Source organism: Theropithecus gelada, chromosome 14 (genome assembly GCF_003255815.1).
Source record: "Theropithecus gelada isolate Dixy chromosome 14, Tgel_1.0, whole genome shotgun sequence".
Lineage (NCBI taxonomy): Eukaryota > Metazoa > Chordata > Mammalia > Primates > Cercopithecidae > Theropithecus > Theropithecus gelada.
The window spans coordinates 30360947-30376935 of NC_037682.1; the positions used below are offsets into that span (position 1 = coordinate 30360947).

The window sequence follows — 15989 nt, forward strand, 5'->3', positions numbered from 1 at the left end:
TATGCTAAGCCCTCAACTCACTATGCTAAGTTACAGTGGTATTAGGCAATATATTTTCTTAAAATAATTTTTGGGACATTTTAATATCCAGTAAGTATTTAGGAAAGTATTTTTTCCAATTTAAGAAAAAAAAATTGTTTTATATAACCTAAAAAAAATTCAGGGTGACACAAAATCTAAAGAAAAATTATTTCTCAAGCAGTTAATATTTTGGTATTATTTTTCAAAAAAACTGATGAAAGATTAAAACCTAGAACCTGTTGAGCATATCTGAGAAGACCCTTTTACTTGTGGCAACATGGTAGGAAGAATTCTGAGATGGCCCCAATATTCCTGCCCCGGGTGTACACACCCCATATAATCCCTCTTGACGGTTTCTGGCCTGTGAATATGATGGATGTCACTCCCATGATTAGGCCCTATTATGTGACAAAATTGGTGGCATTTTATAGATATATGAGGCTCCAAATCATTGCATTTGAGTTAATCAAAAGGCAAACTACCCTGGAGAGGGCAAATACATCAGGTAATCTCTTAAAAGAAATTAGGCCTTCCTGGAAGAAGAGACTTGAAGTAAAGAGATTCAACTGCTGGCCTGAGAGAAGCAAACATGCATGTTGTGAACTGCCTGTGGAGACCACACATGGCAAGGCCCTGCACATGGCCTCTGGGAGCTGTCACGGGTTCTTGGCTGAGAGCTAGAAAGAAAACAAGGGCCACAGTCCTACAGTACCAAAGAAATACATTCTGTCAACAACCGCATGAGCTTGGAAGAGGACCCCAAGCTTCACATGAGTCCCCAGCCTTGGCCAACACTTTGATTTCAGCCTTATGAGACCATGAGTTCAGAACCTGGCCATGCTATGCCAGGACTTCTAACCTATTGAACTGTTAGAAAACAAACAGGTATTATTTTAAGCTGGTAAGTTTATTGTAACTTGTTATGCAATAATAGAACACCAACACAAGTAGGAACACTAACTGAGGTGCAAAAATCTGTATGGTTAATGCCTGATTACATCTGTTTAAAAAAAAGGCTGCTGACACTAAATTGACACATTTTTAGCATAACTATTACTTATTAGCATATTTAGTAATATGTAATATTTAGTTATGCTAAATATTACATATTTAACATAACTATTACTTGCTACTTTATTTTTTAAAAAGCAGTTTAGTTTTGTCTCTGTAGTAATTAAGGTTCTTGGGTAGGTTAATCATAAAGAAGCAGGAAGAAAATTCATTATGGCCACTGGCTCACAAAAACTTTTATTGCTGATTTTATTTTTTATTTTTTTATTTTTTAAAGAGTCTCACTCAGTCACCCAGGTTGGAGTCCAGTGGCACAATCTCAGCTCACTGCAACCACCACCTCCCGGGTTCAAGAGATTCTCATGCCTCAGCCTCCGTAGTAGCTGGGAATACAGGTGTGCACCACCACGCCTGGCTAAGCTTTATAGTTTTAGTAGAGATGGGGTTTTATCATGTTGGCCAGACTGGTCTCAAACTCCTGGACTCAAGTGATTCGCTACCCTTGGCCTCCCAAAACGCTGGGATTACAGGTGTGAGCCACTGCACCTGGCCTTTTTATTACCGATTTTATACTTTACATACCTATGAAGTATAAATCTTAATTATTCTTTAGTAACAGCCAACCATTTAGTTTTCTGTAAGGCAGAAAATGGTTTTAATGATTTCTGCACATTAAATAATCAGACTAAACTTGGAGCGTTAGGTAGACATTAAAAGCTACAAAAATCAGGAGAAAAACAAATCTGCAGATAGGCAGAGGATGCTCTGGAAGTTAACTCAGGTAGAACCTTCTCTACTGGTTTCCGAGAGAACAATTCATTTGGGTGTGACATGAATTCATTTTGAAAAGAAATACCACTAAAACACACTAGGCACTTGCCTGTCATACTTACCTAATTTTTGATGCTGTGTGATAAATACAAATATTACTACAACCATGATTTAAGACACAGATGTACCAAAGACATTGGGGCTGCAGGCAAAGAACCTAAATGTCTTCTGCTTCTAATTGTGGCCCTGACACTGCTTTCTTAAAATAGTCACATATACAAGCGAAGTCAAGTCTACACGCTTTGGTACAACATATGTATTCTGAGCAATGCTTGTTTTAAGGCAAAATTAAAATAGTAGCCCTGATACCCAAGATTTTTTTCACAAATACAGTGGGCTGGAGGCATCTGGAACTGATTTTTCTACTCGCACTTTTAGTAGACATGGTATGGAGGATGTCCTCACCATGTCAAGAATGTGTGCTGGCCGGGCACGGTGGCTCACGTCTGCATTCCCAGCACTTTGAGAGGCTGAGGCGGGAGGATTACCTGAGGCCAAGAGCTTGAGACCAGTCTGGGCAACCTAGTGAGAAACTGTCTCTACAAAATTTTTTAAAAAATTTAGCCAGGCATGGTGGCACACCTGTAGTCCCAACTATTTGAGAGGCTGAGGTGATAGGACCACTACAGCCTAGGAGTTCAAGGCTGCAGTGAGCTATGAACAACATCACGACACCCCAATCTGGGTGACAGAGTGAGAGCCTATCTCTCTCTTAAAAAAATAAAAATAAAAAATAAAAAATAAAAAAGTGTGCTAAGATATTTTGGGGAGAGCTATGCCAAGGCCTGCAATTTTTCAACCGTATCAGAAGATGACATTAGGCTAAAATTTTTCCAAAGCTCACTTTAATGATAAACTTAAAATGCAGGCATTTTTAGTAGTATAGAAAAGCAAAAATCCTCAATAATGTATGCTTTCAGGATTCATTTTTCTCATAAAATCTTTTGTATTAGTTCTTATTTTGAAGACCAGAAGGTGATGCCTTTCTTGTGGAGAGTTAAGGAATAAGGGCAGGGAAGAGAAAAGGGTAACAGGGTAGAAAAGATGGCAATAATACTAAAAGCCTAACTCTTTAATACTGCTTCCTTATGGTATTCAGGAGATAATACCATCTTGTTCTTAAGAAACGTTTCATTAATATTATAACTTTCAACTCAGGTTTTAAAAAAAAGATATTTGTGCACCATACATGTATTAAGCACACATGGAAAGAAAAGGAGGGAAGAAACCTTTACTTCTTTATTCTACTGCTCTCACACTACTGAACTGCCCTCCAAAAGGTTACCACATCACCAAATTTAAGAGTCTTTTCTTAGATCCTACCATCCTTGACTTTTCCCACATTTCCCAGGTATCCCCCAACTCAAGGATTTTAACCTCTAAATAGTTTCCCTATTTATGAACTCAATTACAACAATTGCTTTATTATCTACCAAATCTATCTCTCCAATCCCAAACTGTCTCCTGAGATACATCTTCATCTCACTGATCCTGATACCTACATGGCTTCTAAGTCCTGAAAGTAAGCTTCAAACATTACTAACTCCACCAAAACAAATGCTTCCCAAATCCTTTATTTTTATTTCTGGAGACAAAACTATCATCACCTAGACCAGATCCAAATTCATTCCTTTATTTGTTGCTACTCTGGCCTACACTCCACATTTAATCTGTGAAGGTTTCTGGACTTTATCCTTACAATGTTGTCTGTATCAGGAATCTCCCTTTTAGATCTTCTAACCACATTCAAGTATTCATTATCTCTTACCTGGATTACTTTAGGAGCCTATTAATTTATCTCCTTAACTCATCTTTTTCTGCTCCAGTTTATCTTACACAAATTTGCAGAACTGATCCCCCTAAGGTGCAACAATTATTATTTTACATTTCACCAAATCCTCAAAGATTAATAAATTAAATACAGACTCTTCTTCCTAATCCTCAGAATTATGAGCAAGGCAAGTCTACTTTGTCATAAAAATAGTTGCTTTCTCCCATTTTTACAGAGAGTGCTACTAAGGCACAGACTGGTAGAGACTAACAAGATTAAGATACCAAGAGCAGACACAAATCGGGATTGGTGTGGGGAAGAAACTGGGATTAACTGGCAACCAAGGTTCTTAATTTTAATTTTTTACAGCTAAGTGTAACTTTTAAGTCCTTTAACTAAAAATCCCACGGTCTGGGATGTTGCCCTTCAGTCAGCTCTCAGGACAGCTGATTTCCAACTCATGCAGTGTGGCATGAACTTCACAGTATGTGTGTGATAGAACCACATACTCACATTCAGTTAACAAATCAGTAAGAGTGCAATATAGATAAATGAGGATATCTAAGAATTAAAGCTACATACTGCTTTCAATAAACACCCAACAGTAAGCCAATGCTTTCATGCAGAGTAAAATAACCCAGTGGAAAAAAGAAGAAGTTGCCTGGCCCAACACTGCCACTTATAATTTAATAACCATTGCTCTCTCTTGACTTATAAAAATTCCGGCCAGTATTATTTATTATTTTCTATCAATATTAGATAAACATGGAATGAGTACATTGCTTTAAAACATAAACTCAATTTGAAACATTTACTCTTACTGCCAATAGAAATGTAGCACATAACACTACTGAAATTTTACATTAGTTCATAAGCCTATTTGATTAATCTTTGTCTACCCTACTAGACTAAGTTTCAACAGAAAAGGGGCCATCTGTTTTGAAAGACACAAAAATTTAAACTAATGCAAAGACACACCAGGGTTGCGGAATAGAAAGACCCATCATCATAAAGATGTCTGTTCTCACAAAGTTTATTTAAAATGTGATACAATCCCATAAAAATACCCCTCACTCCTACCCATGGAGCTAGATGAACTGCTTAAAATTCATTTGGAAGAATAATAAAATAAGAATGAACTAAGAAAACCGATTAATTAAAAAAAAAAAGAGCAAGGCTATTGCTATCAGATGTAAAGCATACAGTAAAACTTTTCTAATTAAAAATGTGGTACTAAAAAAGTATGGTACTAACTCGTGAACAGATGGATCAATGAAACAGAAAAGAAAATCTAAAAAGAGACCAAACTGTATATGGAAATTGCTTTATAACAGTACAAGTGAATAAAATTCAAATGGATAATGAAAATAATTTTTTAAAATATATTTCCTTGTTTTAGAAATGTAAATGTTATTGCATGATTTCATACACTTAATACTGCATAAAGTTTCACTGTTCGGCACTCTAATTTTCTGCATTTATTACCACTTCTAAGGATCTTGCTTAGTTACCAAATTAGAGTTGTTCTTCAGTAATGCTATAATTATTCAGAAAACAACTCTTGCACACAATATAATTTACAATGATAAAAGCAATTAAAAGTACAAAAGAACAGTGTGCCTCCTTTTAAATCTTAAGACTGAATAAGCTCTCTTTATTTTCTTTCAAAAAAAACATGATCATAATAAATAATGGAATTGGTTATTACAAAAAGCAAACACATACTCTTTAGTGAATATCCCTCGAGGGCCAGTGGCTGTGCCCTGGCTAGCATCCAGTGAGTGTTTTTCCAGAATATTGCGGGCAGCTGGACTTAAACGGAACCTAAGAAAAAAATATGAAGGTTAATAGAACCAATTAACACTTATATTTGATTCAAATAGATCTAAATGTCAACAGTTTTGCAAATAATTTTAAAAATCTTATAATAAAGTTAAAATGACTCCCACAGATGGTCACCATCAAATAATCTGTACCAATTTATTTTATTCTTTAAACATTTTCATAAAAATTTAGTTACTATTTCTAAATATTATTTTAGTAAGAATAAATATTCATTAGGGGAAAGAACTTCTATTTCAACCAATTACTTTCACATGGGTGCTCATGACAAACATCAATTGTTTCTTCATATATTTTGTTATATTGTTGCTTCATATATTTTGTATTGTAGCAAATGATACCTGAAATTTACCATTTTAAGCATTTTTAGGTGTACAATTGAGTGGCATTTAGTACAATCACACTACTGAGCAACCATCACGACCATCTATCTCCAGAAATTTTCATTTTCCCAAATTGAACTCTGTATCTATTAAACAGTAACTCTCCATTCCTCCCTCCTCCCAACCCCTGGTAACCATTCTCTTTGTCTCTATCAGTTTGACTACTTCAGGTACCTCACATGAGTAGAATCATACAGTATTTGTCTTTTTGTGACTGGCTTATTTTACTCAGCATAATGTTCTCAAGGTTTATCCATGCAGCATTTACCAGAATTTCCTTCCTACAAAGCTGAATCACATTTCATCGCATTTTGGACTTATGAGTTGTTTCTACCATTTTGCTACTGTGAATAATGTTGCTATGAATATAGACGTACAAATATCTCTTTCCAGTCTTTGCTTTCAGTTATTTTGCATATATATCCGGAAGTGGACCTGCTAGATGATATGGTAATTCTAATTTTCTGAGAAACTGCCATACTGTTTTCCACAGTAGCTGCAGCATTTTACACTTCCACTAGGCAACAACAAGGGTTCCAAATTATCCATGTTCTTGCCAACACCTGTCATATTCTGGGTCTGGTTTGGTTTTTGTTTGTTTGTTTGTTTTGATAATCGCCCTCCTGAAGGGTATGAAGGGATGTCTCATTGTGGTTTTGATTTCATTTCCCTAATGGTTAGTGACAGTGAACATCTTTTTCATTTGCCTGCTGGCCATCTATGTATCTTCTTGGGAGAAATGCTATTAAAGTCCTTTGCCTATTTTTTAATTGGGTTATTTTGCTGAGGTTGAATTGTATATATAAACATATATATTTATATATATATATATAGTATACCTAAGATTACATGACTAACAGTATATTTCCTTTAAGCAAAGTAGTAAACAAATGACTACACAGTCAGATAAAGAAAATAAGCCTGATTAGTACAGATTAAAACAGGCTGGGTCTAGAAATTAAAGCTAAGAAACAGAAACAACTGTGGAACTTGCTGCATTTCAGGGAAGTATTAAGTAACTCTCATATGGGCCCAGTGTTATTAAATCTTTAGACTTTTCAAGAGAAACTGAAATTTTAGATTTTTTACATAAGATTAGTGACCAACCAACCAAAATAAAAATTTTTTTTTTTCATTCACTGTGTGGGCCCAAAAGTATGCAGAGTTCATAGGTCAGTAGGTTTTTAACCTACATAGTGGGGCCTCAGATTCATGCAAGTTTCTGATAATGACTGATCTTAAATAGGGTATACACTATTATTATCTTTGCAAGGGGAGAAGACCATTAGTTAGAAGACATCAGTGAGACTGTCTTCCAATTTTTAGCGTAAATGAAAGAGGAGACAGTAAATGGGAGTCAAGGTAACAGAGTCAGAAACACTTTGCACAGGGAATTTAAAAATCAATATTTCAAAAAGCAGGCCGGACGTGGTTGCTCATGCCTGTTATCCCCAGCACTTTGGGAGGCCAAGGCAGGCAGTTCATGAAGTCAGGAGTTTGAGACCAGCCTGGCCAACATGAAGAAAACCTGTCTCTACCAGAAATACAAAAAAACTAGCCGGGCAAGGTGGCACATGCTTGTAATCCCAGCTACTCAGGAGGTTGAGGCAGGAGAATCGCTTGAACCCAGGAGACCAAGGTTGCGGTGAACTGAGATTGCACCATTGCACTCCAGCCTGGGCAATGAGAACAAACTCCGTCACCGCCTCCCCCAAAAAAGCACAGTGGATTCTTTTCTGACAATGATAAAGTAAAGGAAAAAATGTTTAAGAATGAAGAGGTCTACTTTATGAAGATCTTTTTCTCATAAAGAAAAAGTAATGTTGTATAATTATATAGAATACTAAACAAATGAAATGTTAGAATTTATAGAGTTCTTCTATTAAAGCAATGTAAAGCTAAAGTGAAATGATGTGTATTAAGTTGTCTGTTTTGTTACAGAACAGACAAAACTGAGCTCCAGTCTGTGCCGGAAACTCATAATGCAGACTAGTTTGAAAACGAATGCATGTTAAAACACGAATTCTATTTTATATCAGAGAGACATTCAAGCTTGGAATTCCTGTAAGTAATTAGAACTCCATAAATGGTAACAGAGTATGAAGTTTGGTATACTGAATTCCATTCTAGACTTCTAAAACCTAATTCAACCTCAACATGGACACATACTGTTTGGTTTTCCATTGTGCAAGCAGGGCTTTCAGAGTACCTGGAACATAGCAGATATTCAATAACTATTTACTGAATGAACAATGATGGTTGAAAAAAAAAAGCACACACTCTAAGGTCTGAGTGTGCTGAGAACAGCAACTTCTATATGATATACAACGATGTGCGAATATAACGATTACAACTCCGTAAGAACTGCCATAACCATTTTTTTTTTTACATCATCCTTTGAATAAATATACTCACCGTAGTGTCCCGGGTATGTGTTCCTTTTTGACAGGGATGGAAATCTGTGGTTCTGGTGAGGGGCGAGGCTCTGAAGGTTTTGAAACTGGTGGTGGAGGACCTACATCTTTGGGAATTTCAACATGTTTCCAATCTTCTCCCTCTTCTACTATCAAACCAATTAGTGAACCTAGCCGTATATTTTTACTTCCTTCTTCAACCTATATTTAAAAAAGAAATAACTGTAGAGAAGTAAAACCCCATGACTGCATTAAGTAGTTTATTCCCTTGTTGGGAAATTCTCCCCTTAAGATATCTTAATTTGAGCTAAAAGCTGCTTCCAAGACTGTTTGCCTCAGTCTTCCACCTGTCACCTTCTCCACTTTCTCCCACTTATACCTTCCTTCACCATTCTCCTCTTTCCAGTTGCTAATGCTACCTTCTGAAACAAAGGATAAATCTAGAATGTATCCTCTGAGAGCCTTCAAATACACATATAAGATCCATCATTATCATCTTGTTTTTTGATGTCAATACAAATCCAAAACAGGAGCCTGTGGCTACATATCTTAACCATTTGTCTTTCCCAGTTTCTATGCAATAGCTTCAGAATTCAAAAAGCTCAGAAGGGATTAATTCCTTCAACTTAGTCCAATCTACTAAAATTTACCTAATGCAAGAATCTTTTCAGTAAACTTAGTCTGAAAAGGTGAACATTCCAATGTATAGATAGAACTGGTTAACTATTCTGGTTAATGTTAAATATAGTCTACTTCTTTATATTTAATTATTTCCCTGTATATCTACTTACAAAACCTGAAAAATAAAATAAAACCTCATGAGTTTTTTATGGGTATATCAGAAACACAGTGGTGTCTCAGTTAATAAAGCATTTTTTCACAGATAATGCCAATTAACACTTAAATTGAAGATAATGTTTTTAAAAGTTAAGACAGATGTATTTTAAGCATTTCAGCAGCATTAATTTATAAAGGGTTAATTCTAATTTACTTATTAAAAATAAGTCCCTAGAAAACCTTCAGATAACAATATTTTATAAGTTCACTACTGGAAGAAAATGTCATTCCCTTAAAATTTTCTATTATTCCCTTTCAATTACTCTAAATAAGGTTCATTAGCTATATTTAATGAACAATAAAATGACAGGCTGCAGGATGTCCACTAATACAGTAATGATAAAGAAAAGCATAACTTCTAGAATGAGTTTGACATTTCAGAGTAACACTAATTTCAATGCTTACTGGTATGTTCACTATCGTTAATAAGGCATAAGTTATAAGGGGTTACGAAGCTAAGTTTACTAATTACTGATGAGGAAGAAAAGCAGCAATGCTTTGATGAAGCAAAATATATATATATATATGAAATTAGTATAGAAAGCTGAATAGGAATGTTTAATGAATTACAAGCTATGGAAGAATACTAAGAAATCCAAGAAAAATGTAGTTGCTTAGTTGTTTGTCACATACTAAAAAATTCTGTTTCTGCAGAGTTCATTTTCTTTACTATGTCAAAAAGATGAATTAAGATTATTATCAGACCAATATTTGTCTTCTAAAAGTGTTTATAATTACCTGCATGTGAATTGCTAACTCAAAAATCAAAGTAAAATGACTAATTTTCTTTAAAAATTTATACAAAAAAACACTATTGACATATAGTCCACTTGATGTTAATTCCTTTCGAAACTGAATCAGAAATAGGATCAATGTCCAAGTACAAAGAACATCATTCAAATGTAAAGCATTAAAAAAAAGTTTTGTTTTAAAAATATCAATAGATTTCTAAAATCTGAGTCAGACAACTGTACTAAATCTGAAACTGATACCTCACCTTGTTTCATTTACTGTAAATCATATAAACGATTCCATACATACTCTACCAACGTAACACTGACACCTTCACAAGTAGACAATAAACAGTATTTATCATCATTTCAATTTTTATCATTATCTAAATATCAAATAAAATTTATTTTTAACCATTCACATTTTTTTATTTAAAAAAGTGACACCATGAAGCATGAAACCCAAATACAATAGACAAGGACAAGTGATGTACTACCATACAACTTGAATATATAACAGAAGATAAAATACAGTTGATTATAATTCCATTTAAAGTCATTAAAATCTCTATATGAATTTAAGATAATTTCTTCAACCTTTCCTATTCCTTTGGTGCAAACAGAGATCTTTCAGAGGTATGCTAATTTCCCATAGACATTTGCTTACATTGTGGGAGGCAAATATTCAAAACCAGTGTAGACTTAGTATAGAGGAGTAAATAGTACTCTTTGCAAAACTGTTTAGAAACCAAGCAGGCCTCTGTAACTGTTCCCTTTCCTCTCCGAGCTACCTCCATGGATACAGTCTGCTCTACCAAAGCATCTGGAGCTAAGGACACCTCAAATGCCAGAGTTTTCCTATGCACTCAGCTTACTTGACCAAAGCCCTCTCTTACTCTTGTGCCAATAATTTCTTAATATTAAATGTAGGGTTTTTACACATAGCTCTATTAACTTAGAGCTCATCAATGGTGAAATATTGAATGTTGAGTCTCTCATTTCAAATATTAGCCTTCCCTCCCAGTTGTGTACAGAATTCCTGAGTTTCAATGCTGGCTCCACCACTTACTAGTTATGTGACCTTAGTAGTTTCCTTATCTCACCATGCTTGCTTTCTGAGTTGTAAGATGCAAATAACAGTAGCTATTTCACATTGTTGTTATAAGGAATAAATGAGTTATATGTAAGGCCCTTAGAATAGGGTCTGGTAGCTAGTAACTTGTTTTCATTTTCATTGTTAAAGGTATTATTATTGTTGTTGTTACTGCTGTGGTGTTTTCCTTCAAATTATGGATTTTTTTAAAACAATACATTCAATATGGATCAATATTAGACTACAGGGGACTGTCCCCTTGGTATGGGTTAGAAATTCATGCCTAAAGGTTTAGCATGTGGCTGGCATCACTAAAGGGCAAACATCAACATATACGATAACGGGTAGTAAGGCCTGTGACAAACTATTTCTTCATAATTCTCATACAGAGGCTGAGGTCACTAGTGTGAGGCTTCTGTACCAGAGACTTCTCACATCTTAACCAATGAATCACCTACAAATGTGCTACAAACAGCTCACCTAAGCTCATCTGTGTACACAAGGATATGAGAGGCAAAACATTTACAGCAGTATGTCCAACAGAGAAATTGAGGGGGTTCATTCCATTAAAGGTGCAAGTAAATACTGTCTGTTTTAATCCTGATATTTTAAAATTAGTACATTAAGTAATTATTTAAGTATTTTTATTCTTTAAAATAGAGCAGTTTGAAAACTACCGAGTGACTACTGACAGAGCATGTGCAGCAGTTAGTGGCGATGACCTGGGTCACGTGACTAACTTACCTGGTTCATCACTATGATTTTCCATCATGGTGTGAACCATTATACAGTTTTGAACTGTTTTTACTCTTCAATGTATACTGTTTATCTTATATGGACAATGAACTTTGGTTTATAAGGAAGTACATAAGAAATACTGAAAACGAAAACAAATCAATGATAAGCTAAAATACAAAGGGGAAGAAGAAACATTCATTAAGCCCTTGAATAACAGCTGTCTGGCTTTCAAGTCTCAGGCACTGTTCTAGCACAACATTAACTCGCTTAATCCTAACAACTTTCTGAGGTAAATACTATCATTATTCCCATTTACAGATGAGAAAATTAAAGCACAAAGAGGTTATGTAACTTGCTCAAGATCACAAGACAAGTATGTAGCAGAGGCAGGATTTAAATGTAGTCTGACATCAGAGACGGTATCCAATATAATCGCTACCAAATCAATAATTTCCCAAATCTGTAAATTATATCCAACTGATCAAAATTTATCGTGTAGCACCTCAAGATGATGCCGGTATTTAAAAAAAACAAATTTAAAAGGTATAAAGTAGATGTAACAATTTAGCTTTTGATTCATAGGGAACATAAACTATCTTTCCTCACAATGTGTCATAACTATTTCAATATGAAAAAATTAGAGTTGAGAATATCTTCCATTTAATAGAATCTGCTCTGAGCTCTGAGAGGCTATTTTCTTAATTAAAAATATCATGGTCTAGAGAGAAGAATCAATTAAAGGCTCTACAACTTCAAATTTCAACCATAAACTTTCAAACCATTAAAAGGCAACTTTGAATGGGATTGTGGGCAACTTAATGAAAAAATAAGGGTAGGGAAGGGGAATCTAATGAATACAGTAGTATTTAAAAATGTATTCTTTAGAAAAATACCAATGACACAGTATTTGAGTGAGATAAAGTGAAGAAACCAACTGAAGAATGTGAATAGTACTGAGAATAGTTATTCTGCTGTTTTTAGTATTCAGATGATCAATTAAAAAAATGTGTTTTTAAAAAAATTTTCTTTAATACTCATGGATGTTATTTTTTAGGAAAAAATTCTACTTTTGAAAATTGTTTTGAATAAAGGTCTATCAATAAAAATCTATCAATAAATATATTGCTAGTCAATAAATATATTGCAAACATTACATAAATGTAAATAATTTTAACATCTTATACCCTTTTCATCCTCACAAATATCCTAATGGGTGTGCCAAATTATATAGCAACCCCAAATATACTGGAAGCCAAATTAGAGAACCTCTAATAAACCCTCTAAATATGTCATCCTAAGATTCTACTTTATTATCATTTAAAACAGCTGTTCAATCTGCTAAATACTAACTTTCAGAATAAGCTGATGAACTGATCTTTAAGTGTGTAATAACTGAAGTATTTTTGTATGAAAATTTACTAGTTTTGACAGGGCGTGGCGGCTCACGCCTGTAATCCCAGCACTTTGGGAGGCTAAGGCGGGTGGATTACTGGAGGTCGGGAGTTCGAGACCAGTCTGACCAACATGGAGAAACCTGTCTCTACCAAAAATACAAAATTAGCCAGGTGTGGTGGTGCATGCCTGAAATCCCAGCTACTTGGGAGGCTGAGGCAGGAGAATTGCTTGAAGCCAGGAGGTGGTTGTTGTGGTGAGCCAAGATTGTGCCATTGCACTTCAGCCTGGGCAACAAGAGTGAAACTCCATCTCAAAAAAAAAAAAAAAAAATTTACTAGTTTTTCCCTGATAAAATTGCAACATCTTGTTGTGAATAGACTCCCAAATACTATCCAAAAAGCATGTGGAATAATAATAAAGCCATGAAGGACTAAAATATACAGTCTTTTCTTTGGCAAGAAAATAGTTGTGCCAGTAAAGCCGCTATCAACTATATGCACTTTCACTCCCAACCTTTTTCAGAGCATAGGGGCCAGATGAATTGGCACTGCTGACCCGCTGACATGATTAGCAATTTAAAACGTATTATTTAGCAGCTAAGTGGAAAAATGCTATCAATTCTGGAAGATTTCCACAGCCAAACAATCCAAAATTGGGGCCAAGAACACAGTTTGCCAAAAGCACACATAATAAAAAGTAGCTAGGTTTATTACATGGTAATTCAAGCAATATTTTTCAACATGCTGCATAAATTAGTCAAGAAAACTATTTTTGGTATGAATATTTATATTTTCCCAATTACAAACGTATAGAAATTTTAGCCTTTGATTCATATTCCTAAAAGGAAGTTAACTGTATTATCAATATGTTTCAACCTGGAATGTTATATCTAGTATCCAATATCAGAGATGACAAGTAAAGGAAGTTTAACATATTAGAAGTTAAAAATACAACATAAGTGCTAGAAAAAAAAAGGAAAAGAGGATTTTCTAGTAAGAAAAACAAATAAAAAACTGTCTCTAGATTTGCACCTAGTTAGAGTATAGCATTCTGAAGTGTAGTCTTTGAATAGAATATATAAAGGAAGGTGTTATGTCTATGCTCAAAGCGGAGGTAAGCTGGTGGCTCAGAACTAAAAACACATCCACAAGGGACTGCTAATAGACATGCAGCTCATCTGTACAAATCAAACTCCAGAGGCGCAAATGGATACTTATTATCCAGTTGCAACCAACCAATACAAATTACTAGGCAAACATACAGACTGACTTGGGGACTGATGGTCACCAAGAGCTGAGGAAACAATTGTAATAATGGGAGAAGTAACATTTATTGAGCAACTGAGTAACAGGTCTTGAGATGAGCATGTATGTACTCTCTCAGTCTTCCCTACTGTCCCATGAGGTAGGTATTTATCATCTCTACTTTAACATGAAGAAAAAGGCACAGGGGTTGAAGACTTTGCTAATCATTACATAACTAATAACTGGCAGAACTTTTTAGATATAATATGAATCAGTCAGCGGGGTGATTCCAGGGTCCACAGTCTTAGCTGTTCCACCATACTATCTAGTAAACGTTCTAGAAATTAAGAAACAAACATGCTGGTTGGCTCAATCAGGGAATATACCACATAATGCTAAATAGTCATGTTTTTACCACATGTAGCTCTGAGCATTTTATTTCACTTACTTTTCACATAAGCTCTAACATTCCATTACAAAAATAACCCACATTACAGAAAATTTAGAAAATACAGAAAAACAGGCTACTAGACCTTAACTCTAAAACATTTTAAACACTTGAGTTAAAAATGTATTATGTAGTAGACCATACACATTAAAAATAAGGAGGCAAAAATAAAAGGTAATTTTACTACAATGAACTTTACACTCAAGAACTCTTCATCCTGTTGAAGACAATTAAAATAAAAACATACCACGATTTTGGCCAAGATTCCATCATCGCTTGCATCTAAGGTAACCACAGCTTTGTCAGTCTCAATTTCACATAATGCATCTCCAGCACTCACCGCTTCACCTACAAAACAAGACTGGGTTTGTTTTGTTTTTTAAAATATAAATATTACTATGTATACATGTACATACGAATAAAACATAAACAAATACCAAAATATTCCATAGCTATATCTGGGTTGTGTAAATACAAGTAATTCTCATTATTTGTGTGTGTGTGTGTGTGTGTGTGTATGCTTTGCTGTAATTTCCAAAAGCTCTATAACAGACATAAATTATACTTGTGATAATAAAAAAGCTATTACAAAGATTATTGAGCATGTAAAAATGAAATCAACTTTAGAGACAATAGCAACAAATGTGTATTCACCTTTGAACAAATCAATTCCAGACTCCATACCCCCTTACTTTTTCAAACATTTTGACTATATTCCCTGAAGAAAAGTTTTACAATTAGCAGTACTTTGGGGTTCACATCTTAGGGCAAATTCAAAAAACCTGTTGGCAACACACAGTATAAATGAATAAAACATATAAAGCATAAAAAGAGAAAATCAAAGACACAACTGAAGTCAAATACGGATCACTTCTCTGCAAAAGAAAATATCTGGAAACTCAAAAACATTGAGGAAGACTTGAAGTTACAGGCTTACTAGCTTCTGGATCTAGGAGCAGGTTTGGAGTAAACAGGGTGAAACAGGTACAACAGTTTCCTTTAGGGATTAAAGGGAACTAAAAGTAGTTTGTTGGATATAGGAGACTCAAATCAGATTCACTACTTGAAGCTAGGGCTACATCAGGGTTCTTCTACTCATAACGTGAGGCTGATAAAATGCACAATCAAAACCTGTTGACTGAGACTATGATTCTAATCAGCAACCACGGGTCTAGGAAGGTGGGGACCAGAATACTGCCTCAATACCAGGAACAGAGTCAAGCCACCCTC

The 15989-nt window shown here is 34.8% G+C and overlaps 1 protein-coding gene across 3 annotated transcripts in view; it reads right to left on the reverse strand.

Moving 5' to 3' along the window:
• Positions 1 to 15989, reverse strand: part of PDHX (pyruvate dehydrogenase complex component X) — a 74238-nt gene that overhangs the window by 27102 nt on the left and 31147 nt on the right. For 2 of the 3 annotated variants that reach the window (XM_025355910.1, XM_025355909.1), the window contains exons 3-5: positions 15007 to 15107; positions 8275 to 8474; positions 5360 to 5458 (exon numbers count right to left, since the gene is read on the reverse strand). In XM_025355910.1, the coding sequence (XP_025211695.1) occupies positions 5360 to 5458; positions 8275 to 8474; positions 15007 to 15107 (400 nt within the window). The remainder of the gene's footprint in view (positions 1 to 5359; positions 5459 to 8274; positions 8475 to 15006; positions 15108 to 15989) is intronic. The other variant, XM_025355912.1, reaches the window with a different exon arrangement.